Source organism: Saimiri boliviensis, chromosome 5 (genome assembly GCF_048565385.1).
Source record: "Saimiri boliviensis isolate mSaiBol1 chromosome 5, mSaiBol1.pri, whole genome shotgun sequence".
Lineage (NCBI taxonomy): Eukaryota > Metazoa > Chordata > Mammalia > Primates > Cebidae > Saimiri > Saimiri boliviensis.
Window position 1 is genome coordinate 143,425,442 of NC_133453.1, and position 14,434 is coordinate 143,439,875.

At 49.7% G+C, this 14,434-nt stretch overlaps 1 protein-coding gene across 1 annotated transcript in view; it reads right to left on the reverse strand.

Annotated features, from left to right (window-relative positions):
• The window catches only part of ADAMTS17 (ADAM metallopeptidase with thrombospondin type 1 motif 17), a 309,441-nt gene that overhangs the window by 65,301 nt on the left and 229,706 nt on the right, over positions 1–14,434 (reverse strand). The window contains exons 16-17 of the mRNA XM_074400099.1: positions 9,930–10,010; positions 445–602 (exon numbers count right to left, since the gene is read on the reverse strand). Of these exons, the coding sequence (XP_074256200.1) occupies positions 445–602; positions 9,930–10,010 (239 nt within the window). The remainder of the gene's footprint in view (positions 1–444; positions 603–9,929; positions 10,011–14,434) is intronic.

Below are 14,434 nucleotides of genomic sequence, written 5' to 3' on the forward strand. Positions count from 1 at the left end.
GTCTGTGAAATCTGAGGGATGCTGGTTTGGACACAGAGTCCAAGTTCATTTCCAAAAGGTAACGATATACACTCTGTGAGGGCAGGTCTATGCATCCCACCACCCGATGTAAACAGAGACTGAGTGGGGCTGTCTCTCAATGAGGCCAAGTCTCCCTGGCTGCCATCCACGTGGCTAAGCATTTCCTTCTTTGAGGCAGCTCCTTTTGAAAGAGATAGGAACTCTGCCAGGGAAGAGCCAGGAGAAGCAACAAGAGAATTCTGAAGCAGGGGGTGCAAGGGAAAAGAAAAGACTCAGAGAGGGGAGGGGACTGAGCAGCAGGGACCCCTGGAAGCCGGATGCATCTCCTGTCCCCAAGGCCCCAGGAACAAGTCAACTGGAAAGTGACCTGGTGGACCTCAGAATCAGCAACCCTAAGACGAGTGCAGGAGCCCAGCAAGTTACCATCAAGTGCAGCGGTAGTTTGGTTGGTCCCTTGGCAGAAATCTTCTCCCACAGCCCCCTTCTCACGTAGCGGACAGTTGTGCCTGCAATCTGGAACTCTCCGGGGAGCTCTATCTTCCAGTCACTGTTGATGGATCCCTTACCAGAGTCTTTGAGAGCTGGAAAGCAAATTAAGACCAAAGAATCAAGGGGCTGGGGATAGGGGGATCCAGTCTGTCTTTAAAGGGAATCTGCGGCCCCTGAGTGTGGCAGAGGTCTCCCCTTCCACAGGGAGGATGGAGGCCTGAAGCGAGAGAAGGGGAACACTCTGTGTACTGAGAACAAAAGCCTGGATCGCGGGGAGCACAGAGCTACAGACCCACAGAACCCCCAGGGAGAGCACCTTCCGGCCTGGGCTCCTGTCTCAAAACCAACTCAGATAGCTGGGGTTGGGGTGGAGGGGCAGGGACTGGAGGTGACCACAGCCTGATTTCATTTCGCTAAACTTACCCGGTAGACGGTTTTCTGCCTGATGAATTCATTCCATTTTCATGTGTCCTAGGCTACAAAATAGGTTTTGCTGCTTTAGCAAAACTCAGCAGTTGCCCTTCCTATTACCTATGTGGGGCTCTCTACGGAGAGCAGCTGACTCCAGCACCTCTTCAGGATTTCATATCCCCACATGACTACGGTGGATGTTCCTTCAATCAACACCCATGACTCCATTAAGCATGAATGTTTGGAAACCCTAGCCGCCCACAGATGCGGTGGTCACACTCGGCAGCTGTGGGCGAGTGGTGGCTGGGGGTGGAGCGTGGCAGGGCAGGGGCGCTCTCACACCCTAGCTCTGTGGGTTTCAGGTTCTCATGTTTGCTCACCGCCTTCTCTACCAGGGACGATCTGTGTTCCAGAGAGGCTGAGAATCAACGTGCTGCTGATTGGCCGTAAGCAGAAACTTGGTTTTCCACAAGAGCCACGTACTGATTATTTTCTGAGGTGCTCGCTTGGTTTTCCACACGAGCCACATACTGATTATTTTCCGAGGTGCTCACTAGGACGTTTCCTGTGTCCTCCCACTTAGGGGTGAAGACCACGTCATTCTCATGAGGACAGTGATCTGCAGTGACACTCTAGTTTGTTGTGGTTGTCATCTAGGAAAAAAAAAATCCCAAGGAACTAAAATCTATTCTGGCATTTTAGAAGGTGGCAGATGACAAGAGGTGATAGCCAGCCTGTGTCATTTCCAAAAATGGGACCTCCGGGGCACCCTCAGTCCTATGCCCTCTCTCCCTGCAGAGGCAGCCAGAGCCCCACGGACACCCCAAACTCATCTCCATCTCTCCCCTTGGGACCCTCCTCAGCCTATAATCAATGAAACCCGATCCTGTTGCATTCATGATTCTCTGCTTACTGAAGCCAGAAATAAAACGGCAACATTTGATACTGATTTTGGAAAACGGGAGTTGAAACCCAAAAGGGGTTTTGGTTACAGCTGAATTCATCAGCCTCAGGCTGGGCCAGGCCACAAGCAGCAAAGGGACACCGGGGGTCCACCGGCCTCAGCCCCCGTCTCCAGGATGTTACGGGCCCAGTGCTTGCTCCCGGCCAACACGGAGGAGACGTATGCTCAGGACTTCTCGTTAGAGGAGCTGCCAAGAGAAACAGGTTCCTCACTTCTAGGAACTTTCCAGCAGAGCGGCTTCCAGTGGGGTCTCGTATCCAGGGTGGCTGTGAGAGGCTGAGGATTACAGGACTCCAGGGACAGCTCAGGAAAGAGAAAGTCCTACCGCTTGGAGCCGACTCTGTTTCCCTTCCCACAGCTGAAACGTCCCGGCTGTGAAAGGCGGTGAGGAGGGTGGGACGCCCAGCTTCCTCCCTGTTCTCTTCTTCTGCCACCATCCGCAAACCGCCATTTAAGCAGCACACTCTTTAGGCTGGCTCCTTCATACACTCTGACCCTCTTCATCTTCTCGACGACCCCCTGCAGTCTTCCCTTCAGGGGCAAGGCAATGCGGGCACAGAGAAGCTAAACACCTTGCCCAAACCCACAAGGCCATTCAGCTGGAGAGTGGAGACCTGCATCCAGCAGACCAATGCCACTGCATTCACCATCCTGGCAACTTTCAACCCCCATTTCTTTAGGCTGTAGCATCAGTCTAGGTTTTTCATTTTTTGAGACAGAATCTCACTCTGTCACCAGTTTGGAGGGCAGTGGTGTGATCTTGGCTCACTACAACCTCCGCCTCCTAGGTTCAAGTGATTCTCCTGCCTCAGCCTCCCAAGTAGCTGGGACTACAGGCATGCCCCACACCCAGCTCATTTTTGTATTTTTAGTAGAGACGGGGCTCCACCATTTTGGCCAGAATGGGTTTGATCTCTTGACCTTGCGATCCACCCACCTCAGCCCCCCAATGTGCTGGGGCTACAGGCATGAGCCACCACGCCCGGCCGCATCAGTCTAGATTTTTATGACTAATGCCGAAATGTGCAAAGGTAAGGCCTGTTCTCAAAGAGGACAAATTCCAGGCTCTCATTGTTACAGGGTTTCATATTCCATATGCCCTTACAAAAATGACTAATCTTATGGGTTTCCAAAGCTTCTACTGAGCTAATAACACAAATACATACTTGGTTATATTAACTATGAGTGAATATAGGCAGAGAGTACATGGACATTCATTGTTCTTTCAACCTCTCTACAGATTTAGAAAACTGTCTCTTGCAAATGCACATGTCTATTTGGATTTGGGATCCAGTGTGGGCTGGTGGGAAGGAGCAGACAGAAAAAAAACAAGGTCCCAGAGTCCTTTAAGACAGTGGTCCCCAGGACCAGTTTTTGGCACTAGGGACTGGTTTCGTGGAAGACAGTTATTCCACAGACCAGGGGTTTGGGTTAAGTGGGGTGGCGGGGGATAGTTTTGGGATGAAATTTTCTACATCAGATCTCTAGCCCTTAGATTCTCACAAGGAGTGCACAGCCTAGACCCCTTGCACATGCAGTTGACAACAGGTTTGCGCTCAGATGAGAACTGAACGCTCTGCTCAGGCGGTCATGCTTGCTCATCGGCCACCTACGTCCTGCTGTGCAGCCTGGTTCGCAACAGACTAGGGCCTGTTACTGGTCCACGGATGGGGCCGACGGGGAAGGCTTCCTGGGATAAGCCCCCTTTCAGCTGAGCATGTAAGACACGGGAGGAGACAAGGCCACATGCAGCGTGTGGCTAGGCATGGAGGCGGGACGGTCATTCCTGACCCTCAGAGGCCAGTACCGCTAAGATTGTTCCGGGGTGGGTGGTGAAGGGAGAAAGACACAGGGCCCCGGACGGTAAAGAAAGTGGAAGGTGACCTTTTTTTCCACTTTTCGGAGGTTTGGCTGGGAAAGGAGGCGAGAGATGGAGAGTGGCCTCAGAGGGTGGGAAGGAGGAAGGGGCCTCACTGCAGGGACAGAGGACACCCGAGCGTGCCAAGGTGCCCCGTACGAAGGAGTCAGAGACCAGCAATAATTTCCGTGAAGCTGTGTGCTGACCACAGTCACACCAGGACTCGTCTGTAGAATCCATTTCTCTCACAAAGAGCAGAGGGAAGCTGGGCGGCTGCTCTCCTCCTCACCAGGCTACTGGTGCTGGCCAGCCGACTCCCATATCCACTGACCATCACCCCCCGGGCAGTGACAGACTCTGACACCGGTGGCCCTGGGCCGAGGCCCCAGCTTCGTCCCTGGCTCGTGGCTTCTATGAACATCCACTGTGCCTGTCACACAGCCTCTGTTTCTCCCGCTAAGCAATGGTACCCAGGCTCTTTCCTGGGAACATGCTTTTCCTCCCATCATGTGGGGCTGGACCCCTAATTCCACAGCTCCAGGCATGAGCCTAGCACCCAACCCCAAGCAGGGGGACTTTTGTTCACCTTAGGAAGAGGCAGCTTTCCTTTCACAGGGTTTCCTGGAGGCTGGAAGTGAGCCTGGATCTGCCAGCCCACAGGAAGACACCCCCGGAGAGGATGGTCAGGATTGCCAGTGCGGAGAGAGACCATTTTCCCGTGACATCATTTTAAGCCCCCGGATCCAGCAGTGCCTGAAGCTGATACTCAGCTACTAAGAGCTAGGTTTGGCTTTACACATGCTTTTTGGAAGTCGGGTTAAAAAGATGCTAGTCATGATAAGGGCAGAGGAGGTGAGCAAAGAAAATTACTATTATGGCTTCCTAGAAATCAGCCGCAGATGTTTGCCACCAAGCTTAGTACCCCTGAGAGGCAGAAGGCCTGGCACACTCCATCCCTGCCTCAAATTCCTGCCAGGGCCTCTGCCTCTATCCCGGCTCTAATACCCCTATCCAAACTCTACCCGTATCCCAGCTCTAACAAACCCGTTCCAGCTCTGAACCCCCGATCCTCGCTCTAACTCCTCCGTCCCGGCCCTAACCACCCCTGTCCTGGCTGTAAGCTGCCCTCATCCTGGCTATAAACACCCCATCCTGGCTTTAACCACCCCCCCCATCCCGGCTCTAACCGCCCCAGTCCTGGCTGTAAGCCCCCCGCGTCCCGGCTGTACCTCCCCCACCGTCCCAGCTCTAACACCCCTATCTCGGCTCTAACCTTCCTGAGGAGGTGGGTCTTTCCCCACCATCCTTGTTTATGTATTTCTCGGGCCCTTTTTATAAGACGTTTTAAAGTGACTCTGAATTACAGCCTGCAAACAATCCCACTTCCATACCAAAAGTAAAACATCTGGGAGGTCAAGAGTAGAAAGACCCAAAAAAGGGCAGGAGGGCACACCTGGAGACGGTTCTAGGACCATGGGCTGAAACACTGCACAGAGGAGGGGGTGGGCCCGGGGAAGCCCCAGTTCTGCCTTGGGAGGCCCGACAGTGGGCGGGAGGCAGCAGCAGCAGCAGCAACTTCAGCACCGGCAGCAACTCCAGCACTTTGTGAACCCAGGCAAGGTCAACTGCTGATGGGGAGGAACATGCCGACAACAGAGTGCTAGTGACAGCCGGCTCCCTGGGGAAAACAGTCTAGAGTTACAGTGCATTTGCTACCCAGAGTGTAAACACCCTCATATGGCAGACCGTGTTATCCACCTGGCATCACTGAACAAAGAGTGGGGAAGAGATGCCTAGAACTGGCTCTCACAAGCCGCACAGGGCTGTGGGGGCACTCCATCGAATTCTGAAGGTGCCTTTGCTTTGGAGGTCCTGGTCTGGAGCTGATGCATGGGAGAACTCCTGCACAGCCCCAGGAGGAACACGCTTTGCATGCCCAAGCACTGCCTGTGCCATTGCTGCCGCGGCTGCAAGTTCTGGCGCAGTGCAGAGGCAGCTTTCCAGCTCAGAGGACAGTGTGCTCCCAGCCACGCTCATCTGTGTATTTCTCAGGGAGAGGAAAACACAGGCAGAGTTATTAGCAGGAGGTCAGCAGATCCAGGAGGCATGGGGGTTACTTCCGGCCTTTTCACTTTGGTGTCACTTACAAGATTCCACATCTGCAGTTTGCTGTGGTCCATGTCCTGCTAAAATCACAAGTCAGTGCCTGACATCCCTTCGAAAGAGATTTCAGCCTCAGAGATTCTGTCTGGATGTCAAGATCATTTTTAACAGTGAGTAAACAGGTTCACTGTGGAGTCCCCAAAACAATGACTGCATGGGACCATGCCAACTGCTGAGACAATGCAGGTCACCTCTTGCCCTCTTCTGTGGCAGCTTGGATTGCTCTCCTGCCTTGCGTGAGCTGCACAGAGCGGGGTCTGCAAAGGGCTCCGAGGCTCCCGCTCCAGGGACCTCTGTGCAGGAGGCCTTTCCATAGGCCCGTGCATAATGTATTTTTTTTCCCCTGACCCTCCAAATTACGTATGTTTTGGGTTCTACAAGTTCCTGTCCCCTTAACCCTTGGGCATCAATGGTATCTCCAAGCCCCCTTTGTCTGTAAGTATTTTGAGATTAATTAGTTTACACATGAAATCAGAATATTTTGGACCCAGAAAACACTCAATAGGGGAAATTAAAATGATTACAAATGTTTTGATTTTATGGGCAAATAACAGAGAGAAGAAGAGGGGATTCCCCCAGTGATTTGATTTCATCTGTGATGTCTGAAGTTCTGGTTTGCTGGGAAGGAGATTTTCCCTTGCTCATTTTGCCTGGGCCAGACATGAAATGTTTTAAACTATGATCCAAAATAGAACTATGCTCATTTTTGTGGGTTTTGCTCAGAAGCTCTCAAGAGTCAGACTTCTGTGGGGCACCACATAGGTACACTTCCCTTTACCACTAGGGCAGAACAAAACCTTTGCAATGAGCTGGAATGTGAGTTACATGCGGAACGTCCATTTCTGTCTCTGGCCCTTCTTCCTCTCTGTGGACACTTGCACGCCATCCTGGTCTTCCAGGCAGTGTGGGGAAGACCATGAGCCATTCGAGGGAGCGAGGTTGGGGCATTCCTGAGGAAGGAGACCGCTCCTCTTCAGAGCTGGCTGGAGGCAGACACGAGCTCTCACCCTGCCCACATGCCCCTCTCTGGCACAGAGCTGTGCAGAAGCCCGGGTGGGGCTCTCTTAGCCTCTCTCCCTTCTGGCTTCCCTGGAAGACCTGACCCACAGTCAACCTACTTCTAATCCTGGCAGCGAGTCAGCGCCTTTTATTTCCACTAGGAGTTCTGCCAGTCTGTTCTTAGCTATGGATACAAGCTGCAGAGGCATTTCCTGTTCCAGGTGGTTTTGAGCAGAAAGCCAGCCAGCGTGGGCTGAAGGTAGGTGGGGTGAAATTCTTCAGGAACTGCTCCCGGCAAATGTGAGAGTAATTCAGAGTTACACTGGGTTGACTTCCAAAGCATCCAGCCCCGAATGGAAACAAGGCCTTTTGAACTAACTTTAGAAACATGAGTGTGGACCACCTTCGGGCTTGCCCATGTCCATCGGCCAGGCCCTGGAGTCCTGGGATGATGTCTTCTGGATGAGATAAGGCAGGAATCAAGTCCAACCTCCCATGTCACCCAAGACACTAAACCAATCTCCGCGGGATGCAGGCTCGTTCAAAGTGCACACAGTGTAGTGGTCACAACGGGCAGGGTTAACGTGTGTTCTCCAATGAGACGTCTCCAACCGGCAGTCTCTGGCCACGAATGGACAGAGTAATTCTGAGACGCTGCATCAACTGCAGTGAACTCAGGAGGTGGAGAACGTGGGCAAGGCACCCAGCCCCTCAGAGCTCTGGTCTGTGCCTCTGTTAAGGAAGCAGAGCAATCCCTTGCAGCCCATTTGGGGGAATTAGGGATCAGGTCTCTAAGGCGCAGCCAAGCTCAGTGACTGGGAGCCACCATCGCGGATGCTACTGCTCTTGTTTTGTACACGTGGCCCTCAGGCTTCAGGAGCTGAGGGCATAATCCCAAGAGGGCGTTCTCCTGGATGGCATCCGCTAGTTAGCACAGCAATCCAGAGGATTCTAACATCCTCCTGTCACTCTTACATTGCCATGCAAAAACGGAGATCAAGAAGACCCTCCTCTTGCCAGACACTTAGGGCTGAGCCAGGCAGAGAAGCCAAGCTGGGAAATCTCAGAAGCCAGGTTCCAAAGCCAGGGGACACACTTGCAGGAGCACCTGCTGGGACTTGATGAAAGAACCAGTAATTCGACCTCCAAACTGAACTACCTCTTGGAACACCCGGACTGCGACTTTGAATCAGGATGAAAAGTGATGCCAGCCTCCCACGGAGGGCCTCCCGTACATTTGAATGCATGGGTTGGGAAGGGTAAGGGAAACTTTTTGGGATGATAGTAGGTGGTGGGGCGTCCGACGCAAATGCTGGTAAAGTTGACCCAATGTCCTCTGATGGGCAGAGGGAGAGGAGCGGGGTCTTTGCGAATTTAGTAAAAACAGGCTGTCACTTTGAAGCTGCCAAAGGCAGCAAGAGGCCTTGTTTTAGAAAGCATTTTAAGCGTTGTTCCTATTTGCAGACTGACAGCTGGGACAGCTCAGGAGGAGAGTGTCAGGCAAGGCAGGGACACTGTCCATGCAGGGGAGGTGGAAAACCATTGGGCTGATGAAAATGTACAGGGATGTCAACTCCAGGGACGGCAACGTCTTACCCTGGCAGCAGAAGCACAAGCGGACACCACAGCCTCGAGGAGGGAGGGTGAATGGCAGGTGACCAAGCTGTGGAGGAGGTGGCAGGGCAGCTTGGGACACGGCAGTATCACAGAGTGTGGTGCCAGTGACACCCCCCATGGGTGCTCGGAAATGGGCACTGCTGCCTTCCCCAAGGCAGGTGTGTGAGGGGTGTCTGAGCATCGAAGCGTTCCCTAACTCTTGAAATAACAGGATTGTGGTCTTCACTGCAAACCTGCCTATTAGAGACTGGTTTTGGGTCTGTCTCATTAGACTTCGAGTTTCTGAAGCAGAGACCATTTCAAAGAAAGACAGACTTTTGCATAGCCTGCAAAGGCAGGAATGCGGACGAAGACGTCATTTTTAAAAAGCAGTGATAAAAATGTAAATAAAAGGGTTTCATGGGTAACTTCAATTTAGCTAAAACCATTTTGGAAACGAGAGAAATCCTGTCTTACTTTTTCTTTCTTCAATCTCAATCAGCACTTTGCAACACAGGCTGAGAGACGGTAACATGAAGACAGCTCGGAAGAGGGGCACCCGAGAAGTTCAGCCACCTCAAGTTCAAGTTTAAGCCCAGATGGGAACATGGGATTAAAGCCGGCAGAAGGGCAGGGGCCACAGCATGTTCCAAGCCAGGGGGCCCGGGGCAGAGGCAGCCTCTGGCCACCCTGCTGTCTCCACTTCTGTGTCTAACTCAGAATTCCAACCACCCTGGGGCTCAAGTCCTGGGCTGACTTTTGCTGGGGTTGATGGGGAGGCTGGGAATTGGGCCAAGGATACTTTCGGAAGGTCTTCTCTAGCTAGGAAGTTTATCTGAATGACTTTGCCCATAGTTAGGAAAACTAGTCCAGAAGAGAACCCAAGTCTATGGAAAGATGCAGCTGTTGTGTGCTTGAAGTCAATGGAGCTGGTCGCTAGGAATTCAGAACATACAGACCTTAGTGAAACTAGTGTCCTTCTGGGTTTCCATGAGACTAAGTACTGTTTTTCTTTTTCTAGCTAAGAAGTCATCCCCAGAACCACTGGCAGCCCAACGAGGCTTCGTGCAAGTTGGCCAGTGGGCCACACCGCTCAGGCTCGGCCAGTCTGAGCTTTCCGGGGGTTACTTCGGGGAACTAACCCAGCCCAAGTTCCTCACAATTTCCTTCACTCTTCTATGATCTTCCTTCCTGTCCCAAGCCGGTCCTCCATCATTTTCCTCCCTGTTCTTGCCCCTAATCCACCCTGGAGGTGGCTGCATGTTAGTCAAATATGACTGCACTGTGCAGTCCCGAGTGCTCATGTCACTACAGTACAGGCGTGAAACCAGCTGTAACCCGGGTGGAATGATGCTACACCAATTTACCAGACCGATCATCAAAATCCATTCTCAACACATAAACGGTGAGTTTTGTTTTTGGTTTTACCCAGAAAGCTGTGGGCAGGTTTATCCTCCACCACACGGATCCTCCGAGCTCCAGCAGGAATGACGGCAGCTTCGATATAACCTGCAGCAACAAACGACACAGAGGTGAACCACACCTCCACCCTGCACCACAGGCCACAAAGCAGACCTGGCCAAAATCGAGCTACCAAGCCCTCCCGGCCCCCTGCAGTGGCTTCGGAGATGGAGGGCTGGTACAAGCGCTGAGAAATCAAGAGAGCCAACTAAGAAGGAGGCTCTCCTATAGCCAGAACCTTCCAGCGGCCCCATTTCCAGAGAGCATGATTTGCATGAGTTTGAGGTGAGTAGTGGCCCCCTCTCCCAAATTCATATGTTGAAGTCCTAACCACCCCTCAACCAGAACATCAGCATGTGACCACTGCAGACATATTAGGATGAGGCTGTCCTGGAGTAGGTGGGCCTAATCCAGTATGACCAATGTCCTCGCTTTGGGAGGCTGAAGTGGGCAGATCATGAGGTCAGGAGGTCAAGACCAGCCTGGCCAACATGGTGAAACCCCGACTGTACTAAAAATACAAAAATTAGCTCCGTGTGGTGGTGGGTGCCTGTAGTCCCAGCTATTTGGGAGACTGAAGCAGGAAAATTGATTGAACTCGGGAGTTGGAGGTTGCAGTGAGCCAAGATCCCGCCACTCTGTACTCCAGCCTGGGTGACAGAGTGAGACTCAGTCTCAAAAAAGAAAAAAAAATGGGGGTGGGAAGTTCAGACAGAGACATGCACACAAGGAGAATGTCACGAGAACATGAAGGCAGAGATTAAGTGATGCTTCAACAGGCATCCAAGGAACGCCCAAGACTCCCAGCAAACCACTGGAAGTTAGGCAAGAGGCATGGACCAGATCCTCACGACCTCCGGAGGGAAGCAACCCTGCTGACACCTGATCTCAGATTTCTCACCTCCAGAACAGAAAGACAGCATGTTTCTGCTGCTTCTGCCACCCAGTCTGTGGCACGTTGCTAAGGAAACCACAGCAAATGAATACAGCCTGGTATTCTATGTGAATGCACCTCCCCGGAGCAGGAGTGAACAGCAGCCCTGCTCTCACTGATCTGCTGGAGGCTCTTTTACTCTCCGTTGTATTTTGAACTTTCCCTGAATAACCATGGGATGACAGCAGAAACCAAGCAATTTACCCCACGACAAAACTCCAGTACTGCCTTACGCACGGTGCCCTGTTTCTTGCTTCCACTGTCTTTGCTTATGTCCGCAGCTATCACACTTGGATAGTTCTGTCCATCTCCTTGCGTGTTTTTCAAGCAGAGTAGGGGGCCAGGACATCAGGTGGGCGGTGAAGATTCAGGGAGGACATGACTGAAGCTCCCAGAGCAGAAGCTGGCGAATGGCTGGTGCCTGGTTAATGAGGCAACTGCCAATCAATAATTTTTATATTTTGAATAGAAATGGGGTTTCAGCTTGTTGGGCAGGCTAGTCTCAAACTCCTGACCTCAGGTGATCCACCCGCCTCGGCCTCCCAAAGGGCTGGTGCTGCGGGTACAGGCGTGAGCCACTGCACCGTGATTATCAATTCCTATTTTATCAAGGCTACTACTGATCACTTTTTGAAATTGACGGCAGTAACACTGGGTCACAATTTTCATCTTTCCCTTGGTAACATTTTGCCAGTATTTTTAAAAAGCATTCATTTTCCTTGTCCCCTTTATCTTTTTCCTTTGCTGGATACTTGCATATGTCCCTGTGCTGGTGGATTTGTTTCCAATTGCAAAGTGAGACAAGTTCTCATCACACCGGCTGCTTGCAGTACGAGTGGCAGGGAGACACAGGACACTGCTGTAGGCTAACAGGACTTCCCTTGGTTTACAGTGACATTTGCCAGGACATAGCCTTCTTTATATCAGTGAGTTCACTGTCATCTTCCTTTTAAAAAACAATTTACATATATATATATATTGAGACGGAGATGCGATCTCAGCTCACTGCAACCTCCACCTCCCAGGCTCAAACAATTCTCCCGCCTCAGCCTCCTGAATAGCTGGGATTACAGGCACGCACTACCACACCCAGCTAATTTTTGAATTTTTACTAGAGACAGGGTTTCACCATCTCAAACTCTTGACCTCGTGACTTGCCTGCCTTCGCCTCCCCAAGTGCTGGGATTACAGGCGTGAGCCACCATGCCTGGCCAACAATTTATATTTTCTAATTTACACAAATACACGTGAGTATATATTCTCACTGCAGAATTTTTTTTTTTTTTTTTTTTTTTTTTTTTTTTTTTTTTTGAGACGGAGTTTCGCTCTTGTTACCCAGGCTGGAGTGCAATGGCACGATCTCGGCTCACCGCAACCTCCGCCTCCTGGGTTCAGGCAATTCTCCTGCCTCAGCCTCCTGAGTAGCTGGGATTACAGGCACGTACCACCATGCCCAGCTAATTTTTTTTTGTATTTTTAGTAGAGACGGGGTTTCACCATGTTGACCAGGATGGTCTCGATCTCTTGACCTCGTGATCCACCCGCCTCGGCCTCCCAAAGTGCTGGGATTACAGGCTTGAGCCACCGCGCCCGGCCTTTCTCACTGTAGAATTTTAATGCTACGCAAATAAAAACATAGCATAGTATTTACATATTTACATTTTCCTCAATTCTATGTTAGGATTAACTCAGTATTACACCACATTTGTTATTTTTAAAAACATGTCTCAGAAATCATATATGTTATCATGTATAGCTCTATTTCATTTTTTTTGCTTAAATTGCTATGAAGTCTATATAACTGCTCTCCTATTAATGGACATTTGTTTCAAAACTCTCTTGATTGGAAACAATTCTATATCAGGTATGAATATGCACAGAAAACCCCTCTACAAAATACTAGCAAGCCAATCCAGTCACATATAAAAACGGTTCTACACTATGTTCAAATATGATTTATGCCAGGACTCAAGGTTGGCTTAACATAAGGAAAAATCAGCCTGTAGGCAGAGGCTCACCCCTGTAATCCCAGCACTTTGGGAGGCCAGGATGGGTGGATCACTTGAGGCCAGGAGTTCAAGACCAGCCTGGCCAACATGGTGAAACCCTGTCTCTAGTAAAAAAATAAAATAAAATAAAAATAATAAAAGAAACAAAGAAAAAACAAAAATTAGCCAGGCACGGTGGTGCATCCCTGCAATCCCAGCTACTCAGGAGGCTGAGCCATGAGAATCACTTGAACCCAGGAGGGTGAAGGTTGGACTGATCCAAGATCATGCAACTTCACTCCAGCCTGGGCAACAGAGTGAGACTCCTCAAAAAATAAAAAAAGAGAGAAAGAAAGATAGATCGATCGATCGATCAATCAGTGTAATCCTCCATGTTAATAAGGGCCAAAATTCACAACTCAAGGTGCAGGAAAGGCATTTGAAAATTCAACAGTCTTTCCTGATAAAAAATACTCAACAAACTAGGAATAGGAGGGAACATGCTGAACCCGATAAAGGGCATCTACAAAACCCCACAGCGAACAGCATACTTCACGGTGAAATACGAAATGCTTGTCCCGTAAGAACAGAAACAAGACAACCATGTCCTGCTACCCCCATTCAGCACTGTCCTGGAAGTTCTCTCTAGGGCAATGAGGCAAGGAAAAGAAAAGAGGCATACAGATTGGAAAGAGCAAGTGAAGTTATCTCTATGTGCAGATGCTAACTCTTATATACAGGAAATCCTAAGGAATCCATTAAAAAATCTATTAGGTTCGGTAAGATTGTGGGATACAAGGTCAATATATAAAAATCAACTGCATTTCTATATGTTAGGAATTAACAGTTGGAAAATGAAATTTAAAAAACAATTCAATTTAAGTAGCATCAAAAAGAATCAAACACTTAGGAATACATTTTTAAAAAGACCTGTAGGGTTTATATGCTGAAGACTACAACACACTGCTGAAACGTATTAACACATTTCTAAATAAATGAAAAGATATTCTATATTCTTGGATCAGACAAGATTGTAAAAATGTGACAACTTCAGAAATTGGTCTACAGATTCAATGTAATCCCTATCAAAAATCCCAGCTTTTTTTTCCACCAAAAATGACAAGTTGAGCCTAAAATTCAGATGAAAATGCAACAGACCCAGAACAGTCAGAAACAGTATTTCAAAAGAAGTTGAAGAACACAGGTTTTCAGATTTCAAAACTTTCTAACTAGCTATAGCAATCAAGATGTCAAGGTGATGGCATAAGGACAGTTGTTTCTAACAATGGAATATAGTTGAGAGTATAGAACACGATTTTAAAAAAATAAAGGTGCCAAGAATATTCATAAAGGGAAAGACCAGCCTTTTCAACAATCAGTGTTAGGACGACTGGATATCCATATGCAAAAGAATGAAGCTGTGCTCCTGTCTCAGACCATACCAAAAACTGGCTCAAAAATGGATCACAGATGGAAACATCAGAGCTAACACACTAGAAGGCTCTTGGAAGAAAACACAGGGGTAAATCTCTGTGACCTTGAATTAGGCA